The 13,645-nt window shown below is 32.7% G+C and overlaps 3 protein-coding genes across 8 annotated transcripts; 2 read left to right on the top strand and 1 right to left on the bottom strand.

Moving 5' to 3' along the window:
• The first annotated feature begins 606 nt into the window (after positions 1 to 606).
• Positions 607 to 3,157, top strand: LOC141699906 (protein NUCLEAR FUSION DEFECTIVE 6, mitochondrial-like). Of its 6 annotated transcripts, none has more exons than XR_012566148.1 (4): positions 608 to 815; positions 948 to 1,057; positions 2,145 to 2,207; positions 2,949 to 3,157. XR_012566148.1 is itself a non-coding variant. In XM_074503711.1 (3 exons), the coding sequence occupies exons 1-3, from the start codon at positions 673 to 675 to the stop codon at positions 2,431 to 2,433; spliced, it is 261 nt and encodes an 86-aa protein (XP_074359812.1). In that variant the 5' UTR covers positions 607 to 672; the 3' UTR covers positions 2,434 to 2,756. The 6 variants fall into 6 exon arrangements, 3 of the variants coding, with proteins under 3 accessions (XP_074359812.1, XP_074359810.1, XP_074359811.1); XR_012566147.1 differs by lacking the exon at positions 2,949 to 3,157 and adding an exon at positions 2,507 to 2,756; XR_012566149.1 differs by lacking the exon at positions 2,949 to 3,157 and adding an exon at positions 2,426 to 2,756.
• A 1,373-nt stretch (positions 3,158 to 4,530) lies between these two features.
• LOC141699905 (VQ motif-containing protein 22-like) lies at positions 4,531 to 5,458 on the top strand. Its single transcript, XM_074503708.1, has one exon. It carries the CDS (start codon positions 4,603 to 4,605, stop codon positions 5,266 to 5,268), a length of 666 nt encoding a protein of 221 aa, XP_074359809.1. The 5' UTR covers positions 4,531 to 4,602; the 3' UTR covers positions 5,269 to 5,458.
• Positions 5,459 to 8,275: 2,817 nt separating this feature from the next.
• LOC141699896 (nicotianamine aminotransferase 1-like) lies at positions 8,276 to 12,603 on the bottom strand. Its single transcript, XM_074503699.1, has 7 exons — positions 12,198 to 12,603; positions 10,537 to 10,876; positions 10,181 to 10,399; positions 9,708 to 9,767; positions 9,108 to 9,263; positions 8,938 to 9,031; positions 8,276 to 8,678 (listed from the first exon to the last, which is right to left on the bottom strand). The coding sequence occupies exons 1-7, from the start codon at positions 12,461 to 12,463 to the stop codon at positions 8,527 to 8,529; spliced, it is 1,287 nt and encodes a 428-aa protein (XP_074359800.1). The 5' UTR covers positions 12,464 to 12,603; the 3' UTR covers positions 8,276 to 8,526.
• Between the last annotated feature and the right edge of the window lie 1,042 nt (positions 12,604 to 13,645).

Genomic DNA, 13,645 nt, shown 5'->3' with positions numbered 1-13,645 from the left:
CTTTAGATGTTTTATATTCCAAATTTTTTATATATCAATCATTAATCTTTTCAATATTCCCGACAAAAAAAGAAATTTTCAATATTTTTTAATGAATTTTTATTTAAATAGAAAAGTAGTAACATTTGTTATATTAAAAAAATTATAAAAATGATTTATCCATATTTTGACCCTAATCCATTATAATCCGAACCAAATTCTAACTATATTTTAATTAAATATGGATTAAATATAGTTTTGCATCAGGACCCAACCCATATCCATATTAATTGACCCAAATTAGACCCAAATCTATATTTTGCCACCCCGGTATGGATGGCATTCAAATGAGGGACATGAAAATTGAAAATTATTGGATATCCAGTTTGAAGGCATGTAATATAAGTTTAATTAGTTAAAAAAAATTAAAGTTAATATTTTTGAAAATTTTCTTATCCAATAATTTTGAATTAGACACGAGGACAATCCCTAAATTTTTGGATAAAACCCACAAATCCGGTTGTAGTAATTTTATTTTTCTCAGTAAGAAAATATAAAAATATTTTTGTTGTCAGGTTAAAATCTAAAAATCTAAAAATAAAAAAATAGAAAGAGAAGCAAATAAGAAACAAGCTAGGGTTTTAGCCAAACATAAAACTCAGAACACAAAAAACATCAAAATCCACAAGAAAAATGTCCGGCGTCGCCGCCGCTAGATCTATTTTCCGATCAGCCGCTGTGCGTAACGGCGCCGCTAGGTTCGCTTCAAGCGCCAAAGCTTCTCGTTCTCCATTTCGTATGTCCACTAGAACGCCTCTCGCCAATCGCCTCTTCAGGTATATACAACACTCACTATTTCATTTTATATTTAATATTAATTTATAATTACATTTTTAATGTTTGTGTATGTGTATTGATTATGTTGATTATATTGATTACTGAAATTTCACTTAATTGTGAATGTGAAGCTGTCCGTGTGAATTGAGTTCGATGCAGCCGTTCCACACTGCCACTGCTTCCGCTTTGATGACTTCCATGCTTACGCTCTCTCGTCGAGGCTACGGTTGGCTTCCTGAAGGTAGTTTTTCGATTTAATTGCCCCTGTATTATGCGTTTTGATGTATTGAGTTTCGTATTGTGCAATTATGTTAATTGAATTGGAAGCTAAATAGTAAAATATTTATCTATATGCTTAGTCTTTATATGTTGACTTAAAATGTGGCACTTGTAAATTTATTCATTGAAGTTAAACACAAAATTACCACAGTTCCGTTTAATCTGCGTATTTAGTGTGCAACTAAATACATTGTAAATACAAATTTAAATACATTTTCGTTTTTTCTATATATAACCTGATCCTCATTTTATGTTAGCTTGAAATGTGGCGCTTATAATTTATAAATTTTAAGTTAAACGGAAATTTGCACAGTTCTGTTGAATCTGTGTATTTAGTGTGCAATTAGGTTGTAATGTGGGAGATGATAAGAACGAGTTACGAATTTTGCAATTCATTTCCGAGTGTTTTTACTTGGTAGGCTAACCTTTTTCTTGTCAGTAATATGTATACATGTGTGTTGGAGTCTTGGAGACCCGGAGTGTTCACGTTGTTGAAACTTAAGACATGCACTTCAATCTAGCATATTAGGCTCATCTGTATTTATGTATTAAAATTGGCAATAGAGTGGGGTTATTTGAATTTTGATGTTAATGGATATATGCTTTTAAATAAATTTGACGGTCGTTCCACGACATGGCAGTGTTTAATGACTGGAAAGCATTGTCTATGTGGTTCCATATAAGGAGTTTTTCAATTACAATAATCACGATACCGGTGGATTTTGCATATTATTCAATTGGTTAGGAAATATGTCAAGAAATATACTTTCTGTATAATAGCATTGTAAAATATATTGACTTCAATCATCAAATGGGAGTTAACAAATTTTCTACATTGGCCTCTTTATCCGATTCCAGACTTTTTATGTTAACTCTATTAAATACGATGACTTCAGCAATTAAGTTGTTCTTGAAATTTTCTAGTTAACTAACCACATTGCTATTAGGATTTTGCATTCTTGTCCTGATTGTCTGCGCACTTACTGTAATTTGAGCTTTCTTATCAAGTAAAGGTTGTTGCCTAACCGTTTGGTCTTCTCTTGGTTTAGGTATCTAACAAAACTCTAAGACTTTCTCTTGCTGTCCTGTTTCTCTTTTGATATTATTATTCGGTAAGTTAAATTTTACATGACATTATCTAGACCACGATTCCATTGGTAACTTTGTTAAGTAATCACCCCTGGTATGCTGAATCTTGAGTATGTCAATAGATGTTACATTTGAGTAAAGAAACTGTTTTTAACGACACAGAATCTCAATCTCTTAAACTAGTCAGTAATCAGTATGACACTATCAATTATCAATGATGATAATTTCACTATTTTTGCAGATCTCTAAGAATTCAGTCAGTTTCCATTCTTTTCGCCCACTTTTAACGAAGTTCCACCTGCTTTAATGTTCCCTGTTGTAGGCATTGACAAGACTAGATGAAGTTCGAGATGCAACTATGGAATTAAATAAATTTGTGATGTTTTTGAGCTTTTGATACCCTAGATTGCTGCTTAAATTGAATTCAATTCAAGTTCAGTATTTAAACATAAATTTGATGACAAAAGTACAGTGATCTTTTATAGATCTAGTTCAAGTATATGTTAAGATATACATGATAATGTACCTTTTCGTATTGAATATCTTTTAATTGTTCATAGATTGTTTGATTCTTTCGATATCCTTGAATATTTTCTGAATCATTTATTTTAGCTTTTGTAATAGGTGTACACTGATTTTCTCCTAACATGTTGACCCTTGACATGATTTAAATTGATTTAAATGTGCTATTTGCTGGGTTTAGACCTGAGTAACTTATCCTCTGAAATATGATTATTAATTAATAATTATCTTTATGCGATCAGGTTGCAATGATGATATGTGATATTATTCAGAGGATTGGGGCAGTATTTCATATTTTGATGTAATAATTCGTTCAATGTAAGCCCTGCCGCTAATAACATTTCAATATCTGAACGGGTTGGAGATTTATGAACTGTTCTATCTTCTTGGTATATTATATACTAGTTCTTATGTTATTAAGACCAGTGAATGAAGAAACGATTTCTTTGCCTGATTATGTTGCAAATTGTGATTTGAACCATTTGGTTTTACCTGTTTTCAGAAAAAAAACCTTTTGGTTTCACCTCTACTTAGTTACAAACATGTTACCAATGGTAATAAGATTGGTAACATACATCATGGTCCTTGTATATTAGTCAGCTTGCGATAACAGTTTTACAGTGAATCTTCAGAGCCGGGTTGTCCTTTTTTGATTTTTCACCTTATTATTCATGTGGCTCACCTCATACATTCAAAACACGTGGGGAGAGGATGGCTGCATTTTCTGTATTCATCCTCTTTGGAAACTGATATTAACAATATATACTGTTCTATTGTACCCCGCTTATGGAGCTTTATATGTGTTTTTCTATTTCAAAGACATATAATCTACTGATAATAGAAATCACTAGTTCTGTTATGTTTTGTAGAGTTGAATAAAAGCTTTCTTTAGATATACTAGTTCTCCTCGTTTTAAAATAAACATTATATGCTGTACAAAATTAGCCTTGTTTCGTGGAAAAATGAAAAACTTATCCATCTATGCTAGCAAGACAAGGACTGAGCCGTGGTTCACAATTTCTCTTTTGACGAGATCCCTGTTGTTGACTATGAGCCTTTGACTAATCTTTAGGTTGAATTTTAGTTGCTATAGCACCCTCACATTATTCATATTTGGAGACAGACCTTATCAAAATATGTTAAACAGGATTACTTTACCCTGTTTATACAAAGTGAAGAGAAGAAAGGATTATATTATATAATCCCTTCTTGCACACTTGTCTATATATTATAGACATTTAGCTGTAAATTTTGAACAGTCTTGAGATTTTTATTCTGCACTTTTAACAATTAACAATGCTTGTGCCAAACAACGATTCTAATCAGCTTCCTTGTTAATATGTAGTGTTCTAAATTCACATGAAAACAGGGCAATACGATAGCTAAAACTACGCGCTCCGTCTCATTAGACTGTTACATCGTTCAAATTCTCCCTCACATATTCCCTCACATAATTTAAATAATGTTAACATTTCGGTGGGATAAATTTCCCCTCACATAATTTAAATAATGTTAACATTTCAATAGGACGGAGGGAGCATGGTGTAATTCCCCGGTTGCTTCATCCTGAATAAGACCTATATGTAACTGTAAATATGTCATGAATCTGAGTCACCTACCGCCACCATTAGTTTCTTTCTTATAATCATCATCACATCACTTTTGCTTGTTGCTTCCTGGAACCTACTTATCCAGCCTCCGATTCTGTAGACCACTTCCAGATAAAAACTAACCTCACAATATGCCAAATCCATTTCGCCTAATCTCACGTGACCAACATGTGACCCATCCCTTCCTCAAAAGTCTTTATAATTGACCTAACTTCCTTATATCTAAACAAATAAATACTCACTATTCTTTCCTTCTTTCTTAAGCCTCTAAAAAACTCCTCATCCAATGAGCAATACCATGTCAAACCCTAGCGAAAGCTGGGCTCAGTATTATCAACACAATGCTCCTGCTAAGCCTGCTGGTTTGTTCATTAGCAACCAGGTCTCGGACGCGACTACCGTCACCACCAACACCATCAGTTCAGCTAGCGGGGGTGGTTTGAGCCCGGAAGGTCGCGTGTCGAAGCCTGTCAGGAAAAGGTCCAGGGCCTCGAGACGAACTCCTACCACTTTGCTAAATACCGACACCGCTAACTTCAGAGCCATGGTTCAGCAGTTTACTGGTGGTTCATTGACTCCATTTCCTTCCACTGGCTCAAGCACCAGCTCTTACCCTATTGGTACTAATTTCAGTCTCGGAATCGGGACTGGTCAACAATATGCTAACCCTAATGCAGTCATGGTTCCTAGACCAGGGTACAATAATCTTTTACAAGTCCAGCAACAGTTGCAGCAGCAGCAGCAACAACAACAACAACATCAGTTCATGTTTTCGAAAAATGATGATGATCATCATGCCTATCTTCGGGGGATCGAAAGATCCACAATACCTCAGATGGATGCTCCTGGTGGTTCCGGTTTTCGCATGGACGGTGTTTCCTCATCCGTGCCTCCAATCATGAGGTCTTCTTCCTCCAGCCAGAATCTAAGCGAGGACAACTACATGTTATAATCAGAAATCAAAAAACACAAGGCATGAAGAGGTACTGAAGAAAACTTAGTTTCTGCATGACTTTGTAAAAGGAACAGCATTGACATAATGTATATACAGTTAATTTCCTCTCCATCTAGCTACTTTAACACTTATGTAATCATTCTCAGTTTGTTCGATGATCATACCTTATTTCAATACTTGGTTTATTTATTTCAATACTTGGTTTATTAGTATGCCAGTTACTCCCTCTCTCCCTCTCTCCCTCCCATTTGTTTATCCTTTCTTTTTTGGATGTTCTTCCAATTATTTACATTTCAAAATTTTTCAAAAATAGTAAAGTTTTTATAATTTTTTAAAAATCTACGTCCACTACTTCTCTTCATTATATACCCACTTTATACATATAATATTATCGATCTCACTATTTTATCATTTTTTTAACTTTCTTCCACTATTTTATCATTTTTTTTAAACTCCGTACTCAACCCAAATGTAAAAGAGACGGAGCGAGTATAAACTTATAATTCTTCAAATTAAACATATATTTTTGGTTGGAGGAATAAATTTGAAATGTATTGCAGATCAATCCTTTGATCAGAACCGGAATAAATCTAAAAATTGGTTTCAACGTGTTTCAGCTCAATCTAGTATGATTCACAATATTGATGATGGGTCCCGCTTGGTCAATAAGTGGGAACTTGGATGAACAAATTTAATTAAATTAATGTTTGTTTAATTTGGTTGTTTAATTTACGTTTGTTAGGCTGGTGTGCTAAACACGTTGTGAATTTCAAATATTCTGAATTGATGGGAGTGTGAAGTGGGTTGGGTAGATGGGCTGAATGTGAGCTAGTTGGGCCCCCTCCCCATCACTATCTGAAGAAAATTCTTCTTCTAGAATCTCTGTTATTTTTGAATTGCCTGTGTTTTATGGGCTCTATATTTTACAATTAATTAAATGCCTTTGTGCCGACTGCGTGCTACGTGGTGCTAGTCCTCAAGTTTCGAAAATTTTGAACAAATAATTTTAAGTTAATATGAATTCCGCATATATTAATATGCGACCCTCTAATTAAAAAATATCATAAATAATTCGGGAACAACTTTAAATCTCAATTGATCATTTTCTTGTAAATAGATTGAACCTCAAGTATATTGATATGCGGCCCACTAATTAAAAAAATTCATAGATAAATCAGGAACAACTTTAGATCCCCTGCATTGCGCTTCTGCTGAATGAATATGTAATCTGAATCCTTTTTGCTAATATGGACATAAAGCCTTCTTTGTCTCTTTCTTGCTCTACCTTGCTTATGTTGTTAGGACCGTTCAATAACTTGTAGGGCTACGGTGAAATCAAAAAATCGGGCCCTAATTTTTTTCTTCTATTATATAATATAATATAATATAATAAAGTTATATTTTATTTAAACCACTTAAATTTTAAACTTTAGATCATTTGTATTGTCCAGTATAATATCATGCAGTATTGAAATATATTTGTAATGCGTTATATGTTTCAACGGTCTAAAATGATTTTGGTTTAAGGCTTAAGTGGTATAAATAAAAATTTGTCAAATATAATAATTAGTAAACATGATATTATATCGATATTAATCTAATTAATATTTAGTAAAATAGAAATGCGAAAAATAGGCATAAATATCAACGAAATCACAATAGGAAAAAAATTAAAATAGTTTGAAAAGAAAATTATCATTCGTAAATTTAATATCTCTAAATCAAACAACACATTATTAATTTAAAGAAAAATATACCATGAAATCTTTAGCCTAGCCTATAAAATTAAAAAAATGAGTCATTTGAAAATTAAAAAACTTAATTATGTAAAACTAATTAATATTTAGTAAAATAGAAATGCGAAAAATAGGCATAATTATCAACGAAATCACAATAGGAAAAAAATTAAAATAGTTTGAAAAGAAAATTATCATTCGTAAATTTAATATCTCTAAATCAAACAACACATTATTAATTTAAAGAAAAATATACCATGAAATCTTTAGCCTAGCCTATAAAATTAAAAAAATGAGTCATTTGAAAATTAAAAAACTTAATTATGTAAAACTAATTAATATTTAGTAAAATAGAAATGCGAAAAATAGGCATAAATATCAACGAAATCACAATAGGAAAAAAATTAAAATAGTTTGAAAAGAAAATTATCATTCGTAAATTTAATATCTCTAAATCAAACAACACATTATTAATTTAAAGAAAAATATACCATGAAATCTTTAGCCTAGCCTATAAAATTAAAAAAATGAGTCATTTGAAAATTAAAAAACTTAATTATGTAAAACTAATTAATATTTAGTAAAATAGAAATGCGAAAAATAGGCATAAATATCAACGAAATCACAATAGGAAAAAAATTAAAATAGTTTGAAAAGAAAATTATCATTCGTAAATTTAATATCTCTAAATCAAACAACACATTATTAATTTAAAGAAAAATATACCATGAAATCTTTAGCCTAGCCTATAAAATTAAAAAAATGAGTCATTTGAAAATTAAAAAACTTAATTATGTAAAACTAATTAATATTTAGTAAAATAGAAATGCGAAAAATAGGCATAAATATCAACGAAATCACAATAGGAAAAAAATTAAAATAGTTTGAAAAGAAAATTATCATTCGTAAATTTAATATCTCTAAATCAAACAACACATTATTAATTTAAAGAAAAATATACCATGAAATCTTTAGCCTAGCCTATAAAAATAAAAAAATGAGTCATTTGAAAATTAAAAAACTTAATTATGTAAAATTTTAAAATAATACATACTAAAATTAACGACTAGATGAGTAGACGAACACATTTATAATATTTTTTATTTTTGTATAAAATATATGTATATATACTATTAAAATTTTGCTGAATTTTGAGCCCCTTCAAAAATATGGGCCCGGTCACCCTCTTAGGCCTCCCTCTGGGTCGGCCCTGTATGTTGTAAAACTTGATCGAGAAAAAGAAGTGCATTGCAGAGCCCATCTTAAAGTTTCAACTAAATTATATATTGTTTATTCATGATTCTTTTATTTATAAACATTAATGCATCAATACAGTTATATCAATCGAACACTTGGAAATGCTCAGTTTAACTTCCACTTCCACATCTACATTTTAATTTCTGAAATTCGAGTTCTGGATTAACTGCATTTGAACTAGTAGATTCTGAACTAGCTTAAGCTTAATTCTGATAAATGTAAACTTGGTGACCCTATTCAACTCTATAGATAACCTTCTGTCCTACATGCTTACAATCTGATCCGCGTCGAGTTCACCTTGCTTCTTGGCATGCCTCAGATAGAAGGCTTTTATCCTCTCAAGACCTTCTTCAAGAGCTGCCGGATCAACAGCAAAAGTAATACGGAGCCAATTCTTGAGCCCTACTGCAGCTCCTGCAGGAGACAACAAACTATGAGTATCCTTTATTTAGTAACCAATCATCACCACATGCCCGGAGAAATCATGTTTTGACATCAAGTATCCGTACATGATCCAGTCAAAACTTCTTTAACATCTTTTCATGAATGTCCGAAACTTTAATTAAATTTTAAAAAGCAAGTGTCTTTATTCTTTGGGATCTACATTTTTACAAACTGTATCCTTCCATTCCAAATACGACGCAAGAGGTTTTGTGTATATATATATTCATACCTGGAAGCACGATCACAGACTCTTCTTTGGCTAACTTAATGCAAAAATCCATATCATCATGTATGCCCTCCAACAGTGACAAGTTTAGTTTCACCTGCAACAAACGTTGACGATCCCTTTATTTTAAACATTTCCTAGTATCAATCACGATAAAAACTACATCTCCTTACCATGCAAGACATAGCTCCTTCTGGTTTCTGAGGGCAAGAAAGGCAAGGAATTTCCTCGAGTTTAGTGTGGAAGACATCCACAGCCTCTTTAAGTATGTCAATAGTATTAGAAAAGAAGCCATTTGTTGTTTTTTCAAGGATTTGTGGTAAAGCTCCCTGAAAAATAGACCATGTTATTAGCTTATTTCTTCATATTTCTTGCTTGTCAAAAGTACACATAAGCTTCATAGAACTTTGACATTCATGGATTTAGGAGAACAATTAATCACATAAAGACTACTGTAAAAAACTTAATTTGATCTAAATCATGCTTATTAGTTTCAATTCCCAATTTTCTTTACAATCATGGCGTATACTTAATATTTTAGTAATACAAAACGAATTTGTATGCGTCGCAAATGAGACCACACTTGTTAGATTCACATAGGATTTAGGATTAACAGTTCTGAATATATAGAACAAGGCTCCAATTGTCATTAGAACTCTGATATTTAGACATGTAATTTTTATATCCCCTGCCATGTAATACCACAGAAACAAATACTCAACAGAGAATGAGAACATAATAGACACTGGAACTGATCCATAACAACCATATACCTGAATGAAAGTTGGAGGTTCAGCGCTGATGCTGATATAGCTCTTGATAGATTCAACAAGCTAATCCAAAATGAAAAAAAAAAAATTAGTCAGCATCATTGGGAACAAGTCTTACATGCAGTCAAAGTAGGACCCTGAAGCCTTGTGGAAGTACATATAGTGGCATGGAAATTAATGTAGAGATCGTTTGTGTACACTACGCTGTTGGGTGAATTACAGCAACGTTTGCTTAATGAAAATTAATAGTGATTCTTCTTTCATATATAAACTAATGTTTGTTTTGCTACTTGGAGCTGGTTTGTGCAGAGTAGCATGACTTATTGACAGACAGTAGTCAGTAGGTATATGTGGATAAAGGATCAGAATATTCTTTTACCAGAAGAAAAAGGTTGAGGTTTTCTGCATATTACTATTGTGCAGAAAGTATGTTGGAGGTATTAAAGTGTTAAGCAAAGGTAGAGACCAAAAATTACCCCATATTTCTGCATAATGTCATTTGGATCGTTTATCGCGATCCATCCGAGTCGCCACCCAGGAACAATCCATCTTTTTGATAGCGATCCTAGAGTAAGAACAGGTGTGACAGGTCCAAACACTCCTCCTGGAACAAATGGTTTACTCCCAAAACATAGGTGATTATAAACTTCATCTGCAATTACAAGAATCCCAAGCCTTTTTGCAGTCTCTGCAACCTTTTATATAAATGGATGATATCAAGAATAGGAAGAGATGAATCAGAATTCAGAAGGAAACGAATAATCTCTACCCAAACTTGTAAGTTATAAATTGGATGTATTAAACTATTTTTTTTGACATCAGCCTAACTCACCTGTTTTAGGTGTTCATGTGTGAAAACATTTCCACAGGGATTTCCTGGGTTGATGATAACTATAGCAACTGTATTACCATCTGCCAGTGCTTCCACACTGCGAAGGTCAACCTCCCAACCATTTTCAGGCAGAAGATTGAAGTGCCTAACCTCGATATTACTAAAGGCGGCACGAGCTTCATATACTGGATAACCTGGTCTTGGAATTAATATATTGGCACCAGGGCGAGCAAGAACTGATAAAATAACTTCAATTGCATGATTAGCACCAACCGTAAGAAAAATATCATCAGGAGATAATTTATAAGGGAGATTGAGTGAAAGATGATCTGCAACAGACCTGTGGAATATAAATAAATATGTTAACACTGCTTAGCTAAATATGTTTGAAATGATCTCAGTTGAGTTTGCTTTGCTCCATGTTCAACATAAAAGAGGGTCCAAACCATTAACAAGTCACAAGAGCATAGCATATCTTTAAATCTTCAAAAGTATTCAGAACCGGAAAAAGAATTCCAACCCCCCCCCCCCCCCCAAACACCCACGCACACCTTCATCTGAGTATTATGCAATTATCATGCAAATTGCAGTCTACTTGTAATATTGTATGAAGTCCTCTGTGCACATAAATTCATACTTCAATAAACATAATTTTGTAAATCACTGCAAAGGAAACTCTGTCGTCCTATAGAGATTAATGGTGCAAGGAGTTTTAATGATATCGAATGAGAGAAGGAAGAAAGTGAACAGCCCAAATTGTATTCTATTTTTTGGTATATCCAAAGATTTATTCAGCTTAATAATTCAAAATTTTATACTGTTCTTCCTAGTCCGTACATTATGCAATCTTTATGCATATGAGTAATTTACATCCAATGTTAATGTATGGGGCCAGTCATGCCCTATAACAAAATTTTAAACTCTAAAGAAAGAAGGTGGAAAAGCACTTCAATCTCCAACCTCTTAATAGTGATCTCAGATGATGGTGAGAACAAGGAAAAGATAAAAAGAAACTGGCCCCTTGAGTTGGGACTTGTTATTAATGTTTGCACAAATTAAATTATTTCCCCATCAATTTACATTGCTTTCTAGGTACAAGAGGATAAGAGTAATCTCTCCGACTATGACCTCATTATTAGTGAATTGGCGGGGGAGGAGTTTTCGCCACTAGAATATTCCTAAATCCTCAATATTACATCCTTTTTACCAATCATTAAGGGTTTTCATCATTAAGGGTTGTGTAAGAAACTATCCGCCATGGATGATGGAAATTGTTTCTCAACCAAAATTGATGTCAGATTCAATACTCAAACATAAAAACAAATACATTATACTACTAATTATCACGTTCTCTTAAAAATATTGCAAACTTCAGAATTTAGGGAATGAGAACACTTAATAACAAGCATTCAACAAATTAAACAATGAAGCTACATTTTAATCAACTAATCATCAAAACTTAATTTTCACTTACGGTCTATAAATCGAAAAACAGAAATCATCAATCCATGAAAAAATTGAACCATGTCTTAATGATTCAATCATGCACATTAAGATTACTCTATAAATGTACCATTCCCCAATTCCCCACAAATTAGAACTCCAATTCACAATAAAAAAAAACAATTTTCAAGAAAGTGTGTGTGTGTGTGTTTTTTTACCTCCTTGCCATTGAAATACCAGCAGCAGGGCCATAACAGTTAAATTTAGCAGAACGAATGGCATCAACAAGAGAATCTTCAGCAACAGGAGTAGTTTTAAAGCAAGGAAATGAAGATGGGTCACCATGGCCCAATGGAATAGTGGGCCTGCCATCATTCTTCAGATTCTCCATTATAGAAGCAAGAACACCTCTCACTGTAAATTTTGAGGCCGCGTCCAAATCTTTGTTACCTCGAATGCACCATTTTGTTATTCCACTTTTCATCTTTCTTCTTCAAAAAAACCTTAATCTACAGTTTAAATAATTTAATAATATGAGGGTTTGGTTGGTTCTATCTATCTCTTTAGTTTAGTGCATGTTGAGATCTTCTTCCAAGTGTGACGGAAGTACTTTGGCTTATTGCACGTGGGACTCTGTCAGATTCATAGTTACAAAGGCTGTGTTTCTTTTTGGGCCTTTATTTCCTTTTGAAACTTGAATATTCTTATTTCTATAATTTGCTTTTTTCATTGGGCTAGTTATAACTTTTAGCAAATGGTCCAGTGGGCCTAAGAGCATTCCCATGTCATTCCCGTGCATCCTTATCTCCATATTTTAAGAGAATCTTGAAATTTAGTGCAAATACTTTCTTTATTTTTTTATCGGTCTTTCTAATGTGTGCCCAAGGGCACACAATAACACTAAATTTTATGAGTTTGGTGCATTTTTATTGGTGGAGTTGTTGTAAATGCAGGGGTGGTCCATCAATATTTATGATTAGAGGATCAATCAAAATGTAACAAACTCATGAGAGTTAGTGTTTATTGTGTGCTCTTGGGCAAACATTTAAAAAACCCGTTTTTTTATTTGTCATCTTGACTTTTGCACAAATTTCAATGTGTTTTGGCTGGCTAGTTCGAAATATCATTTTAAAAAAATTCTTTTTGTGAATTAAAATATAGGCCGGCTACTTTTATTTAGAAAAAGAAAATTTTGCAAATGATAATTCTAACTAGCCGGTCAAAAACATATTGGATAGTGTGCAAAAGTTAAAGCGACAAATAAAAAAATAAAGGGAGTATAAGCTAACATCAATTTCTCTATTTCAAAATAAATTTTAGGGACAACTAATTGAGTCCCCAAATATGGGGACTTTTGATTCTCCATCCTATATTTTATACACTTTTATTATGTAAGGAATGAGTGAGATATATTAAAATATTAATTAGTGGTTGAAGTTGTAAAAAAGGTGAGAGAAAGAGTTAAAAAAAAATAAGTATAGAGATGAAGACGGGGATTGGGATGTAAGAGCAACTCCAACAGCTTACTTATAAAGGATCCTTACCTAAAATTATAAGTATTCAATCAAAATTGGAACTCCAACAGCATCCTAGTAGTTCCCTGAAAAGTTAAGATCATTCTTTACTTCCTTAAAGATAAGGGATGCTTAATTATTTCCTATCTTAC

Source organism: Apium graveolens, unplaced genomic scaffold, assembly GCF_009905375.1.
Source record: "Apium graveolens cultivar Ventura unplaced genomic scaffold, ASM990537v1 ctg1477, whole genome shotgun sequence".
NCBI lineage: Eukaryota > Viridiplantae > Streptophyta > Magnoliopsida > Apiales > Apiaceae > Apium > Apium graveolens.
The sequence above is the reverse complement of the archived record's forward strand: the minus strand, read 5'-3'. Positions and strand labels throughout refer to the sequence as shown.

Coding starts and splice junctions, on each gene's coding strand:
- LOC141699906 (XM_074503709.1), top strand. CDS start 673: ATGTCCGGCGTCGCCGCCGCTAGATCTATTTTCCGATCAGCCGCTGTG. Junction 816..947: donor CTCGCCAATCGCCTCTTCAG/GTATATACAACA, acceptor GTGAATGTGAAG/CTGTCCGTGTGAATTGAGTT. Junction 1,058..2,948: donor CTACGGTTGGCTTCCTGAAG/GTAGTTTTTCGA, acceptor TTATGCGATCAG/GTTGCAATGATGATATGTGA.
- LOC141699905 (XM_074503708.1), top strand. CDS start 4,603: ATGAGCAATACCATGTCAAACCCTAGCGAAAGCTGGGCTCAGTATTAT.
- LOC141699896 (XM_074503699.1), bottom strand. CDS start 12,463: ATGAAAAGTGGAATAACAAAATGGTGCATTCGAGGTAACAAAGATTTG. Junction 9,264..9,707: donor AACCTCCAACTTTCATTCAG/GTATATGGTTGT, acceptor TCTATTTTTCAG/GGAGCTTTACCACAAATCCT. Junction 8,679..8,937: donor GTCTGTGATCGTGCTTCCAG/GTATGAATATAT, acceptor TGTCTCCTGCAG/GAGCTGCAGTAGGGCTCAAG.